This window comes from Pseudochaenichthys georgianus, unplaced genomic scaffold, assembly GCF_902827115.2.
Source record: "Pseudochaenichthys georgianus unplaced genomic scaffold, fPseGeo1.2 scaffold_877_arrow_ctg1, whole genome shotgun sequence".
Classification (NCBI taxonomy): domain Eukaryota; kingdom Metazoa; phylum Chordata; class Actinopteri; order Perciformes; family Channichthyidae; genus Pseudochaenichthys; species Pseudochaenichthys georgianus.
Window position 1 is genome coordinate 45,850 of NW_027263416.1, and position 13,792 is coordinate 59,641.

Consider the following 13,792-nt stretch of genomic DNA (forward strand, 5'->3'; position numbering starts at 1 on the left):
CTTACTGGAAATGTTCCGCCCCTTTGCTACCCTATTGAGAATAGAATGTGTTGCAGTATGTTTAGTACGCTTTAAATAGATCCTACTTGCTACCTTCATCTGTAGGAAGAACAATGATTAAGAACACCTGAGAACAGTATCTTTGTAAAACACTCCTCTCCTGTTGGTGTGCAGGTTGCTCTCTGGGTGGAGTCCACCAAGTGTGTGATGGCCTTATTTTAAGTGTAGCGGCAGTAGGTCATTCAGTGTGTGTGTGTGTGTGTGTGTGTGTGTGTGTGTGTGTGTGTGTGTGTGTGTGTGTGTGTGTGTGTGTGTGTGTGTGTGTGTGTGTGTGGTGTGTGTGTGTGTGTGTGTGTGTGTGTGTGTGTGTGTGTGTGTGTGTGTGGTGTGTGTGTGTGTGTGTGTGTGTGTGTGTGTGTGTGTGTGTGTGTGTGTGTGTGTGTGTGTGTGTGTGTGTGTGTGTGTGTGTGTGTGTGTGTGTGTGTGTGTGTGTGTGTGTGTGTGTGTGTGTGTGTGTGTGTGTGGGGAAACAGTTGTTTGGGGGAAAGTTTAGCTGGTGGGAGGGTGTGTTGAGACTGGGCAGGCAGATGTAATGAATAGTTTGTTCAGGAAGCTGTGCTCAGACCCGCTCCTCACAACACACTGCAACACCTCGCTTCAGAGGGATTCTTTCACATGTTTGGAAGAATGTCTTCTTTAAGTTCGTGGAAATTATGTTCCGGGTTGTGATATGTTTGGAGCAAACATTTATTTTTTGATTAAAGGTGGGGTAGGTAAGTTTGAGAAACCGGCTCGAGATACACTTTTTGTTATATTCCATGGAATTCTCTTAACATCCCGATAGCAATGAATATCTGAAGTGCTTTGACAACAAATCCATACAAACAGTCATCTGAATTCTAGCGCAATCGAGCCGGTTTCTCCAAAATTACCTACCCCACCTTTAAGTGATTACTTGTAAGGCAAGGCAAGGCAAGTTTATTTATATAGCACTTTTCGACGCAGGGTAATTCAAAGTGCTTTACAAAAAAGAAATGAAAGACATTAAGCATTAAAAAAGAAAAGCTAATAAAAATTATTTTAATTACAAAGGTTAAATAATTTTTTTTTAAAGTGATATAGGAAGTTTAGAAATCCTATTTTTCATGAGAAGGAATTAGTTTGTTTTAGTGTTTATTTTGTATCTTCCTTACGTGCATTGTTGTTGTTAGCATCTGGTGCTAGCTAGCTGCGCTAACGGATATAAGGAGCTGTTTAAATGAAAACAGAGGAGCGACATTTCGCCACAACTGCGCCAAGCACTTGACTTGATGCAGGAAGCAGACAGTGGGACATTGGAGGAGAAGTCAGCACACTCGGCACGGATAGTGCGCGCAACATGATTGCAGCGTCCAGGCAGCTCCCGTTCGAGCATATGCCTTGAGTTGCACATAGCTCCAACGATCCAACACACACACACCATTTGTATTGTATGAGAGAGGTTCCAGGTTGAATTGAGGCGAATATTTGTAATGTTCAGGTTGTTGTGTTTAATATTCATGAGAATGTTTGTCATTGTTCAAATGATAATAAACATTAGCATAAAGCATATGTGTCCACTCATATGTTGATAAGAGTATTAAAAACTTGAAAAATATTCCTCTAAGGTGCATTTAGAACAGATCAAAAATGTGCTATTAATCGCGATTAAATATTTTAATCGACTGACAGCCCTAATATATATATATATATATACAGTTGCATGAAAAAGTACGTGAACCCTTTGGAATGACCTGGATTTCTGCATAAGTTGGTCATAAAATGTGTTCTGATCTTCATCTGAGTCACAACAACAGACACACACAGTCTGCTTAAACTAATACCACACAAACAATGATATGTGTTCATGTTGTTATTGAACACACCACGTAAACATTCACAGTGCAGGGTGGAACAAGTAAGTGAACCCCGAGGCTAAAGACTTCTTCAGAGCTACTTGGAGTCAGGAGTCAGCCAACCTGGAGTCCACCAATGAGACGAGAGTGGAGGTGTTGGTTAAAGCTGCCCTGCCCTGTAACAAATACACACCAGTGTTGAATGTGCTATTCTTAAGAAGCGTTGCCAGATGTGAACCATGCCTCGCTCAGAAGAGCTCTCAGAAGACCTACCATTAAGAACTGTTGACTTGCATAAAGCTGGACAGGGTTCCAGAAGTATCTCTAAAGCCTTGATGCTCATCAGTCCACGGTCAGACAAGTTGTCTATACGTGGAGAAAGGTCAGCACTGTTGCTACTCTCCCTAGGAGTGGCCGTCCTGTAAAGAGGACTGCAAGAGCACTGAGCAGAATGCTCAATGAGGTGAAGAAGAGTCCTAGAGAGTCAGCGAGAGACTTAAAGAAATCTCTGGCACATGCTAACATCTCTGTTGACGAATCTACGATACGTAAAACACTGAACAAGAATGGAGTTCATGGAGGACACCACGGAGGAAGCCACTGCTGGATGTTCCACAGCACGACTGGCAACATGTCTGTGGACCGATGAAACCAAAGTACACGAACACACGACGCTATGTGTGGAGAATCCAAAGGGTTCACATACTTTTTCTTGCAACTGTATATATATATATGTGGGGGCGCGCTCATGTGATTGGCTTAGAATGGAGGAGACATCTGATTGGCTATAGATAGAAAACATTACAAGTACGAATCGGCTGACCGTCAGGGGAGTCTCACAAACCCACATGAGTGCACAGAGAGCGGGAGGTTTTAAACGGAACACAAATATGTAAAAAATTATGTAAAACTTGTTTCTGTATTTGGATTTTATTTACATGTATATGAAACGGAACACATCTGTGTGTGCATTGAAAAACACAAGTGTGTCCTTCTGTGTGCACGTGTGTAATCTGAGACTGACCTGAGCCCGTGCACGTGTTGCAATCAAGCCTTATTTAGTGAAATCACATTCTTGTCCTAATGTGTTGGAATTGGATTATCAGATGAGCGTGAATATCTTTGCATTTTGGACCTTTTTATTGATAATGAAAATAATTGTTATTCATAGCCCTACTGATATATTTTTTATAATCACTTTCCCCCAACTTTGTATTAACTTTCAACGTCTCACAAGTGTAACACTTCAATGTGGCTTTATTATTTCAGATAAACAGGAGTAACTTTACACATTGTGTATGTCCTCTCCTTCTCTCTCTGCACTCCCCTTCCACTCCCTCTCTCTCTCTTGCAGGGGTCTTCCAGGTTTGGACTAGAAGGTGTTCAGAACCGCAGTGCTCTCTAGGTGAGACTTGCAAACCTTCACAACAGATGTAGTCCATCACTTGTGGTTCATGAAAGAGTTCAGCCAGAAGAACTGCATGCTGACTGGAAACTAACTTCTTTGGTATCCTTGTCTCCACCCTTCTTCCTCACCTACTCGCATCCTCTGTCTTCCTGTCTCCCTTCTCATTCTCTAGGTGTCAGTTTCTGGGATGTCCAGGGCAGGTGGCCTTGGGGGGCTCAGCCCCGAAACACAGACCACCAGAACAGATGATTCCACGTCTTAAAGACTACACAAGCCTCTAAAGATGGACACATCCACATGTGGAGACTCCCGCACAGCTGCATAGAGAGAGGCCAGACGGCACCTCTGCTGGAGTCACTTTGTATTGAACCACGTCTTGTTCTCCCTCTACAGCCCCCAATACTGACATTCCACCAAGCGAATAGTAATCATTCATGTACTCAGCACTACAGGTCTACAGGTGGAGCGCAGGTCATGGAGGATGACTCGGTGTAAATGGCTATTCCTCAGCACAGGTCAGTGCTAATCTCTACTGCTCAGTCTTCCCCCTCCTCTCCCCCTGACTCCGCCTCTCTGCTCTCCTTTCCTGTACACCGCCGCTGCTGCTTGCTGTCCAGTCCTGCCCCCCCCCTCCAACACCATGGTAGGTGCAGGCTTGGGTGTTTGGAAGCTAATGCGAGGTGTCCGCCAGCTGGAGCTTCACCGCCTTATCCTGGCACTTATCATCTTCTGCTTACTGTCCATGGCCTTCCTAGCGTACTATGTCTCCAACAGCCCAAAGATCAAGGAGGCCCCCCCGTTACCCTTTAGTGACTGTGGTGGTGGAGGAGGGGGGATTTCACCGGGTGTGAGTACTGGGGACGCTGGAGGGGGGCCAGGTATCCAGAGGGCCCCGCTTTTTCTTCCACAGCGCCAGGGTCGACTACGACAGGTGAAGGCGGTGGACATTTCCAGGACAGACGCCGTGGTTCTGGTGTTTGTCGAGAGCATCTACTCCCAGCTGGGCCAGGAGATCGTAGCAATATTAGAGTCCAGCCGCTTCCACTACCGGACAGAGATTGCTCCTGGTAAAGGAGACATGCCCACGTTGACAGAGCATAACCGTGGACGTTACACACTGATCATCTATGAAAATGTTTTGAAATATGTCAATCTGGATGCTTGGAACCGTGACTTGCTGGACAAGTACTGCGCTGAGTATGGAGTAGGAGTCATTGGCTTTTTCAAAGCTAATGAAAACTCTCTCCTCAGCGCACAGCTCAAAGGCTTCCCCCTGTTTCTGCACTCACACCTGGGCCTCAGGGACTACCGCATAAACCCCAATGCGCCTCTGCTCTTCATCACCAAGCCCAACCAGGTGGAGCAAGGCCCTCTGCCAGGGGACGACTGGACCGTCTTCCAGTCCAACCACTCGACCTACGAACCAGTGCTTCTGGCCAGCACCAAGTCCTCCGAGGCTCTGGCCCACTTTGGTCCTGGCCCCCTGCGGGCGCTCCACGCCACAGTGGTCCAAGACTTGGGGCTCCACGATGGCATCCAAAGAGTTCTCTTTGGGAACAATCTTAACTACTGGCTCCACAAGCTGGTGTTCGTAGACTCCATTGCCTACCTGACGGGGAAGAGGCTGTGCTTGTCCTTGGACCGCCACATGCTGGTGGACGTGGATGATATATTCGTTGGCAAGGAGGGAACCCGCATGAAGGTGTCCGACGTGGAGGTGGGTGAGCAGTCACACAGGGACCACAACTAATCAGACATTCACTTCTGTTGGCTCAGCTGGCATAGTTGTGGTTTCTGAGATGTTCACACAACAAATATTCATTTTAAGAATATGTTTTTTTATTATTTTAATGGAGGCATTATATGCCATAAGGTTTTTATCCAAGCACTAAAAGAGAAGTTAAAGAATAATGTGCTTACAATATAATTCTAAAGATTGTTATTAATGAATTGAAGGCATATCTTTGATTGAGGGGCCTTCACTCGGCTCGAACACTCAATGAACGCAGTGCTAACCAAACCCAAACCTCACGTGCACTAACATGCACGGCTGGATTACAGTCTCTGCTGTCATGTAAAGAACTGAAACATGATGTCCGTGTTGTTTGCTTTGTGTTTCTGATGAAAGCAGTTGGAATAGTGGACACATCTGGTATTGTACATTGCACAGAACAATACAAGTGGTCGTGCGTGTTAAAGACAACCGGCTTCTCGTGCGGACACCTCCCACCAGTGGCAGACATCTCATAACCATATATTACTTTGGTCATATTTTGCCCAATTGTTAACATTTACAACATTATTTTTTCAAATTGGCAAACCACCTTAGAATTTCGAGTTTCAGCTTTCCTAAATGTATTGCAACAAATCTAATGGAACTGCATATGACGAAGGGTTTTTTAGGTTACTGAGGTTTTAGCCGATATGGTTTTTCATCATTTTCCTTTTTTTCAATTAAGATCTATAAAAGAAAACAAGTGTGAGCTGTATTTGTCATTCTTTCACAGGCATTGCTCAACACTCAAAACAAGCTGAGAGCACTGGTCCCGAATTTCACCTTCAATTTGGGCTTTTCTGGAAAGTTCTATCACACAGGTATGAACCATGTTACTATTGTATCCACACTGCTTTCTGTTTGCTTAGGGCCTGTGAGGGGCTCTGGATGTGTACGCTGGTGCTGAAGCAGGTCACAGCTTACCATAACCTCAATGTGAAATTAAAATGTACCATTGGAAACCAATACTGCAACTGAAGCAGAATATCTAAGATCCAGTTCTAGATGAATGGGCAATTACCTCAGTCTTCACTGCCTGATGGCTCGAAGTATCTAAGTATGTATTTCTTTATTCCTCAGTGTGCAGCTCAGATACATGCATATTAACGTGTGTGTGTGTGTGTGTGTGTGTGTGTGTGTGTGTGTGTGTGTGTGTGTGTGTGTGTGTGTGTGTGTGTGTGTGTGTGTGTGTGTGTGTGTGTGTGTGTGTGTGTGTGTGTGTGTGTGTGTGTGTGTGTGTGTGTGTGTGTGTGTGTGTGTGTGTGTGTGTGTGTGTGTGTGTGTGTGTGTGTGTGTGTGTGTGTGTGTGTGGTAGGTACTGACGTGGAGGACCGTGGAGATGACATGCTGCTGCAGCACAGGATGGACTTCTGGTGGTTCCCTCACATGTGGAGCCACATGCAGCCGCACCTCTTCCACAACGTCAGCGTCCTGGCTGAGCAGATGAGGCTCAACAAGATCTTTGCTCAGGTGAGCAGCACTACTTCTCTGTGACAAGGCCAGTGTGTGGCGATGTGGAAGGAGTATGTAGCTGTGGGCCCACAGCGACACTCAGCCATAGGTGGAGTGAATGGCTAGTGTTACGACTCCATGACCTCAGGAGTAGAGTCCACTTCAAAGAGTGTGGAGGTCTTTGGGACCTGTTCTAGACATTGTAGGAATAGCACTGATGTAAATCAGCAGTACACTTTATCCTCTTGTCTTCCCATGCTCCCCCTCATGCGCCCCCGTCCTGTCCTCTCCTTAGGAGCATGGGATCCCCACAGATATGGGCTATGCCGTGGCTCCGCACCACTCTGGGGTGTACCCCGTCCACAGCCAGCTCTATGAGGCCTGGAAGTCTGTTTGGAGCATCAAGGTGACCAGCACTGAGGAGTACCCTCACCTGAGGCCAGCCCGGTACCGCCGCGGGTTCATCCACAATGGCATCCAGGTCAGTCCACATCGCCAAAAGGTTCCTATTGGTCAACATTTCTCCATATAAATAATATATCAAATATAATAATAAAACTTTAGCAATTGTTCAGTTTAGCAGAAAATAGTAACACCGTCACTTTGTGCGACCTTAATGTACATGTTGACGCTCTATGCAGAAAGACACTCGTTGCAATCTGCTTCAGTGCCAAGGCGCAGGTCCAAGGGTCGGCAGCGCGCCGCATCCGGCTCACACACACATCAATACAAGCTGATGGTGCCGAGTTAATGACACGTACACACTCAGAGGCCGAGTGCCGGTCTGGTTCCATGTGTGTTTTGAAAATGTTAACATTTGCATTAAAACTTTTCACTAACTCCGCTTTAAAAGAAACTTAAATGTCGAGCATTAAGAAAATAAAGTTGTGATAATCTGTAAATTGTGTCCGAGGGAGAGGAGGTTCCAGTTAAATCTTCCCAGAGAGCATTTGGTGTCGGCCGTTCTGCTTCTCCAGAACAATCCGGCAGCATCTCTGACACATGGCCATATAGAGATGTGACCTTTGCTCAGACGCACACATCAGTGTGTCCCTACCAGCGTCTTGGAGGGGCGCTGCACCCCGCCAACGGAGCCCCACGCCCCCCCCTGAAACTCAAGGTGTTTAATATATAGATATATATAGCACCAAATTGCAACTAATCTATATCTCCTGTCATCTTTCACATTGATAATGTGCTCTTTTATTAAATAAAGTAAACGCCTTCATTGAAGCTGTGAGCGTAGTGTGTCTGACCCTGAGCAACGCTGTTATGTGTCTGAGTGCAGAATGATGAGCAAGCTTTCAGAGGGTGAACGTGGATCGGGCTCCGGCTGCTTCTACTGATCTAAAGTCCATTAGGCTGTTTCATTACAAAGCTACAATGCCACCAGAACCACGTGAGCACTAACTAGCCACCACCCTGTTTGTGTGCAGGTGCTGCCCAGGCAGACCTGCGGGCTGTTCACCCACACCATCTTCTACAACGAGTACCCAGGAGGCTCCAAGGAGCTGGACAAGAGCATCAGAGGGGGAGAGCTCTTCCTCACCGTCCTCCTCAACCCGGTACGCAGCCAGCGCGGTGCACCTCACACTCTCGCTTCCTTTGCTATCGCAGCTAGTTACTTGAGTTGAGACATGAGGGAGACGAGCACTCTTGGGAGGGGACTTGACTTTAGGCCCATAGAGATTACCAACAGCCATAGTGTGCACGTGTTTCTTTTCTCTCTCATGTATATCAGTAACACACTGCGCACGTGTGTCTCATGCCTCCATAGTGTGTGTCTGTATGCGAGAAGATATCACTCAGGTTTAGATAAATATGCATTTAACCAAAACACACACGTTGTTGTTGTTGTTGTGGTTCTGTCTTGTTCCAAATGTTTGAAAAGAACATTGCAATAGGTCCAGGATGTTCTGCATGTTAAGAGTTCTCCATATACTTTGAAATGATTCTAATGTTTCTGCTCCCTGTGTCTGAAACCATAACGGGTGACTCTGTGCCCGCCCAATCAGATCAGCATCTTCATGACCCACCTGTCCAACTACGGCAATGACCGGCTGGGGCTCTACACCTTTGAGTCTCTGGTGAAGTTCGTCCAGTGCTGGACCAACCTGCGGCTGCAGACGCTGCCCCCCGTCCAGCTGGCCGAGAAGTACTTCCAGATCTTCCCCGAGGAGAGAGCCCCCCTCTGGCAGGTCAGAGTTCAGACTTGGTTCTCTTTCAAGCTCCTGTTGTTTGCACACGTGTTTGCAGACTGAATATAGCAGGTACTTTGAAATAAAAGCATCCCATGAATATTCTTCAGAACCCGTGTCACGATAAGAGACACAAAGACATCTGGTCCAAAGAGAAGACGTGTGACCGACTGCCCAAGTTCCTCGTCGTTGGACCCCAGAAGACAGGTAGCGCAGTCCGTCTGCTCTCATCTCTACTCAGTGATACGTCTCTTTGCTTTCCTAATGTCTTCTCTCCTCAAGGCACCACAGCGCTGCATTCCTTCCTGAGCCTGCACCCTGCGGTCACCAGCTCCTCCCCCAGCCCCAGCACCTTTGAGGAGATCCAGTTCTTCAGTGGAGCCAACTATGACAACGGGATCGACTGGTAACAGGAGTCCCATACTTCACAGCGTCCCGTAGGCGTGGCGACAGACTGAACACAATATGACGAGAACTGTATAGGTCTTGTCTTCTTAGGTTCACTTTAGCTTGTCTTACTTTGTTCTCTTGTGCACGACCCTTGACCCCACACGTGCCCCTGGGCGCTGTGCAGCATCTGCCCACTGCTCCTGACACTGTAGTCTGAACTTCACTCTGGGTGCAGTATTGTGCATGTGTACAGTTGTACATGTATGACAGTACAAGTTTATTTGATTCCTTCATTTCCATTAACACACATCCAGATGAGTTACGTACATTACACACATCCAGATGAGTTACGTGCATTACACACATCCAGATGAGTTACGTGCATTACACACACACCCAGATGAGTTACGTGCATTACACACACATCCAGATGAGTTACGTGCATTACACACACACCCAGATGAGTTACGTGCATTACACACATCCAGATGAGTTACGTACGTTACACACACATCCAGATGAGTTACGTGCGTTACACACATCCAGATGAGTTACGTACATTACACACATCCAGATGAGTTGCGTGCATTACACACATCCAGATGAGTTACGTGCATTACACACACATCCAGATGAGTTACGTGCATTACACACACATCCAGATGAGTTACGTGCATTACACACACATCCAGATGAGTTACGTGCATTACACACATCCAGATGAGTTACGTGCATTACACACACACCCAGATGAGTTACGTGCGTTACACACATCCAGATGAGTTACGTGCATTACACACATCCAGATGAGTTACGTACATTACACACACACCCAGATGAGTTACGTGCATTACACACATCCAGATGAGTTACGTGCATTACACACACACCCAGATGAGTTACGTGCATTACACACACATCCAGATGAGTTACGTGCATTACACACATCCAGATGAGTTACGTACATTACACACATCCAGATGAGTTACGTGCATTACACACACACCCAGATGAGTTACGTACATTACACACATCCAGATGAGTTACGTGCATTACACACACACCCAGATGAGTTACGTGCATTACACACACATCCAGATGAGTTACGTGCATTACACACACACCCAGATGAGTTACGTGCATTACACACATCCAGATGAGTTACGTGCATTACACACACACCCAGATGAGTTACGTGCATTACACACACATCCAGATGAGTTACGTGCATTACACACACACCCAGATGAGTTACGTGCATTACACACACATCCAGATGAGTTACGTGCATTACACACACACCCAGATGAGTTACGTGCATTACACACATCCAGATGAGTTACGTGCATTACACACACACCCAGATGAGTTACGTGCATTACACACACATCCAGATGAGTTACGTGCATTACACACATCCAGATGAGTTACGTACGTTACACACACATCCAGATGAGTTACGTGCATTACACACATCCAGATGAGTTACGTGCATTACACACATCCAGATGAGTTACGTGCGTTACCCACATCCAGATGAGTTACGTGCATTACACACATCCAGATGAGTTACGTGCATTACACACACATCCAGATGAGTTACGTGCATTACACACACATCCAGATGAGTTACGTACATTACACACATCCAGATGAGTTACGTACGTTACACACATCCAGATGAGTTACGTACGTTACACACATCCAGATGAGTTACGTACGTTACACACATCCAGATGAGTTACGTACATTACACACATCCAGATGAGTTACGTGCATTACACACACATCCAGATGAGTTACGTGCATTACACACACATCCAGATGAGTTACGTGCATTACACACACATCCAGATGAGTTACGTGCATTACACACACATCCAGATGAGTTACGTGCATTACACACACATCCAGATGAGTTACGTGCGTTACACACATCCAGATGAGTTACGTACATTACACACACATCCAGATGAGTTACGTGCATTACACACACATCCAGATGAGTTACGTGCATTACACACATCCAGATGAGTTACGTGCGTTACACACATCCAGATGAGTTACGTGCGTTACACACATCCAGATGAGTTACGTACATTACACACACATCCAGATGAGTTACGTACGTTACACACATCCAGATGAGTTACGTACGTTACACACATCCAGATGAGTTACGTACATTACACACATCCAGATGAGTTACGTGCATTACACACATCCAGATGAGTTACGTACGTTACACACATCCAGATGAGTTACGTACATTACACACACATCCAGATGAGTTACGTACATTACACACATCCAGATGAGTTACGTACATTACACACATCCAGATGAGTTACGTGCATTACACACATCCAGATGAGTTACGTACATTACACACATCCAGATGAGTTACGTACATTACACACACATCCAGATGAGTTACGTACATTACACACATCCAGATGAGTTACGTACGTTACACACATCCAGATGAGTTACGTACATTACACACATCCAGATGAGTTACGTGCATTACACACATCCAGATGAGTTACGTACATTACACACATCCAGATGAGTTACGTACATTACACACACATCCAGATGAGTTACGTGCGTTACACACACATCCAGATGAGTTACGTACATTACACACATCCAGATGAGTTACGTGCGTTACACACACATCCAGATGAGTTACGTACATTACACACATCCAGATGAGTTACGTACATTACACACATCCAGATGAGTTACGTACATTACACACATCCAGATGAGTTACGTGCGTTACACACACATCCAGATGAGTTACGTACATTACACACATCCAGATGAGTTACGTACATTACACACACATCCAGATGAGTTACGTGCGTTACACACATCCAGATGAGTTACGTGCGTTACACACATCCAGATGAGTTACGTACATTACACACATCCAGATGAGTTACGTACATTACACACATCCAGATGAGTTACGTACATTACACACACACCCAGATGAGTTACGTGCATTACACACATCCAGATGAGTTACGTGCATTACACACACATCCAGATGAGTTACGTGCGTTACACACATCCAGATGAGTTACGTACGTTACACACATCCAGATGAGTTACGTACGTTACACACATCCAGATGAGTTACGTGCGTTACACACATCCAGATGAGTTACGTACGTTACACACACATCCAGATGAGTTACGTGCATTACACACATCCAGATGAGTTACGTGCATTACACACACATCCAGATGAGTTACGTGCGTTACACACATCCAGATGAGTTACGTACGTTACACACATCCAGATGAGTTACGTGCATTACACACATCCAGATGAGTTACGTGCGTTTACACACATCCAGATGAGTTACGTGCATTACACACACATCCAGATGAGTTACGTACGTTACACACATCCAGATGAGTTACGTACATTACACACATCCAGATGAGTTACGTACGTTACACACATCCAGATGAGTTACGTGCATTACACACACATCCAGATGAGTTACGTACGTTACACACATCCAGATGAGTTACGTGCATTACACACATCCAGATGAGTTACATGCATTACACACATCCAGATGAGTTACGTGCATTACACACATCCAGATGAGTTACGTGCATTACCCACATCCAGATGAGTTACGTGCATTACACACACATCCAGATGAGTTACGTGCATTACACACATCCAGATGAGTTACGTACGTTACACACATCCAGATGAGTTACGTACATTACACACATCCAGATGAGTTACGTGCATTACACACACATCCAGATGAGTTACGTACATTACACACATCCAGATGAGTTACGTGCATTACACACACATCCAGATGAGTTACGTACATTACACACATCCAGATGAGTTACGTGCATTACACACATCCAGATGAGTTACGTGCATTACACACACACCCAGATGAGTTACGTACATTACACACATCCAGATGAGTTAAGTGCATTACACACATCCAGATGAGTTACGTGCATTACACACACACCCAGATGAGTTACGTGCATTACACACATCCAGATGAGTTACGTGCATTACACACACACCCAGATGAGTTACGTGCATTACACACACACCCAGATGAGTTACGTGCATTACACACACATCCAGATGAGTTACGTGCATTACACACATCCAGATGAGTTACGTACGTTACACACACATCCAGATGAGTTACGTGCATTACACACATCCAGATGAGTTACGTGCATTACACACATCCAGATGAGTTACGTGCATTACACACACATCCAGATGAGTTACGTGCATTACACACACATCCAGATGAGTTACGTACATTACACACATCCAGATGAGTTACGTACATTACACACATCCAGATGAGTTACGTGCATTACACACACATCCAGATGAGTTACGTACGTTACACACATCCAGATGAGTTACGTACGTTACACACATCCAGATGAGTTACGTACATTACACACACATCCAGATGAGTTACGTGCATTACACACACATCCAGATGAGTTACGTACATTACACACACATCCAGATGAGTTACGTGCATTACACACATCCAGATGAGTTACGTGCATTACACACATCCAGATGAGTTACGTACATTACACACACATCCAGATGAGTTACGTACATTACACACATCCAGATGAGTTACGTACGTTACACACACATCCA

At 45.4% G+C, this 13,792-nt stretch overlaps 1 protein-coding gene across 3 annotated transcripts in view; it reads left to right on the plus strand.

The window, feature by feature from the left end:
- ndst2a (N-deacetylase/N-sulfotransferase (heparan glucosaminyl) 2a) overlaps positions 1 to 9,116 on the plus strand; it is a 30,894-nt gene extending 21,778 nt beyond the window's left edge. Inside the window, exons 2-10 of one of the 3 annotated variants that reach the window (XM_034080098.1) lie at positions 3,229 to 3,279; positions 3,455 to 4,999; positions 5,790 to 5,877; positions 6,372 to 6,526; positions 6,804 to 6,989; positions 7,945 to 8,073; positions 8,524 to 8,706; positions 8,817 to 8,913; positions 8,989 to 9,116. In XM_034080098.1, the coding sequence (XP_033935989.1) occupies positions 3,923 to 4,999; positions 5,790 to 5,877; positions 6,372 to 6,526; positions 6,804 to 6,989; positions 7,945 to 8,073; positions 8,524 to 8,706; positions 8,817 to 8,913; positions 8,989 to 9,116 (2,043 nt within the window). In that variant the 5' untranslated portion in view covers positions 3,229 to 3,279; positions 3,455 to 3,922. Of the gene's footprint in view, positions 1 to 3,228; positions 3,280 to 3,454; positions 5,000 to 5,789; positions 5,878 to 6,371; positions 6,527 to 6,803; positions 6,990 to 7,944; positions 8,074 to 8,523; positions 8,707 to 8,816; positions 8,914 to 8,988 lie in introns of those variants that run through there. The other 2 variants (XM_071202767.1, XM_034080099.2) reach the window with 2 other exon arrangements.
- Positions 9,117 to 13,792: the final 4,676 nt, after the last annotated feature.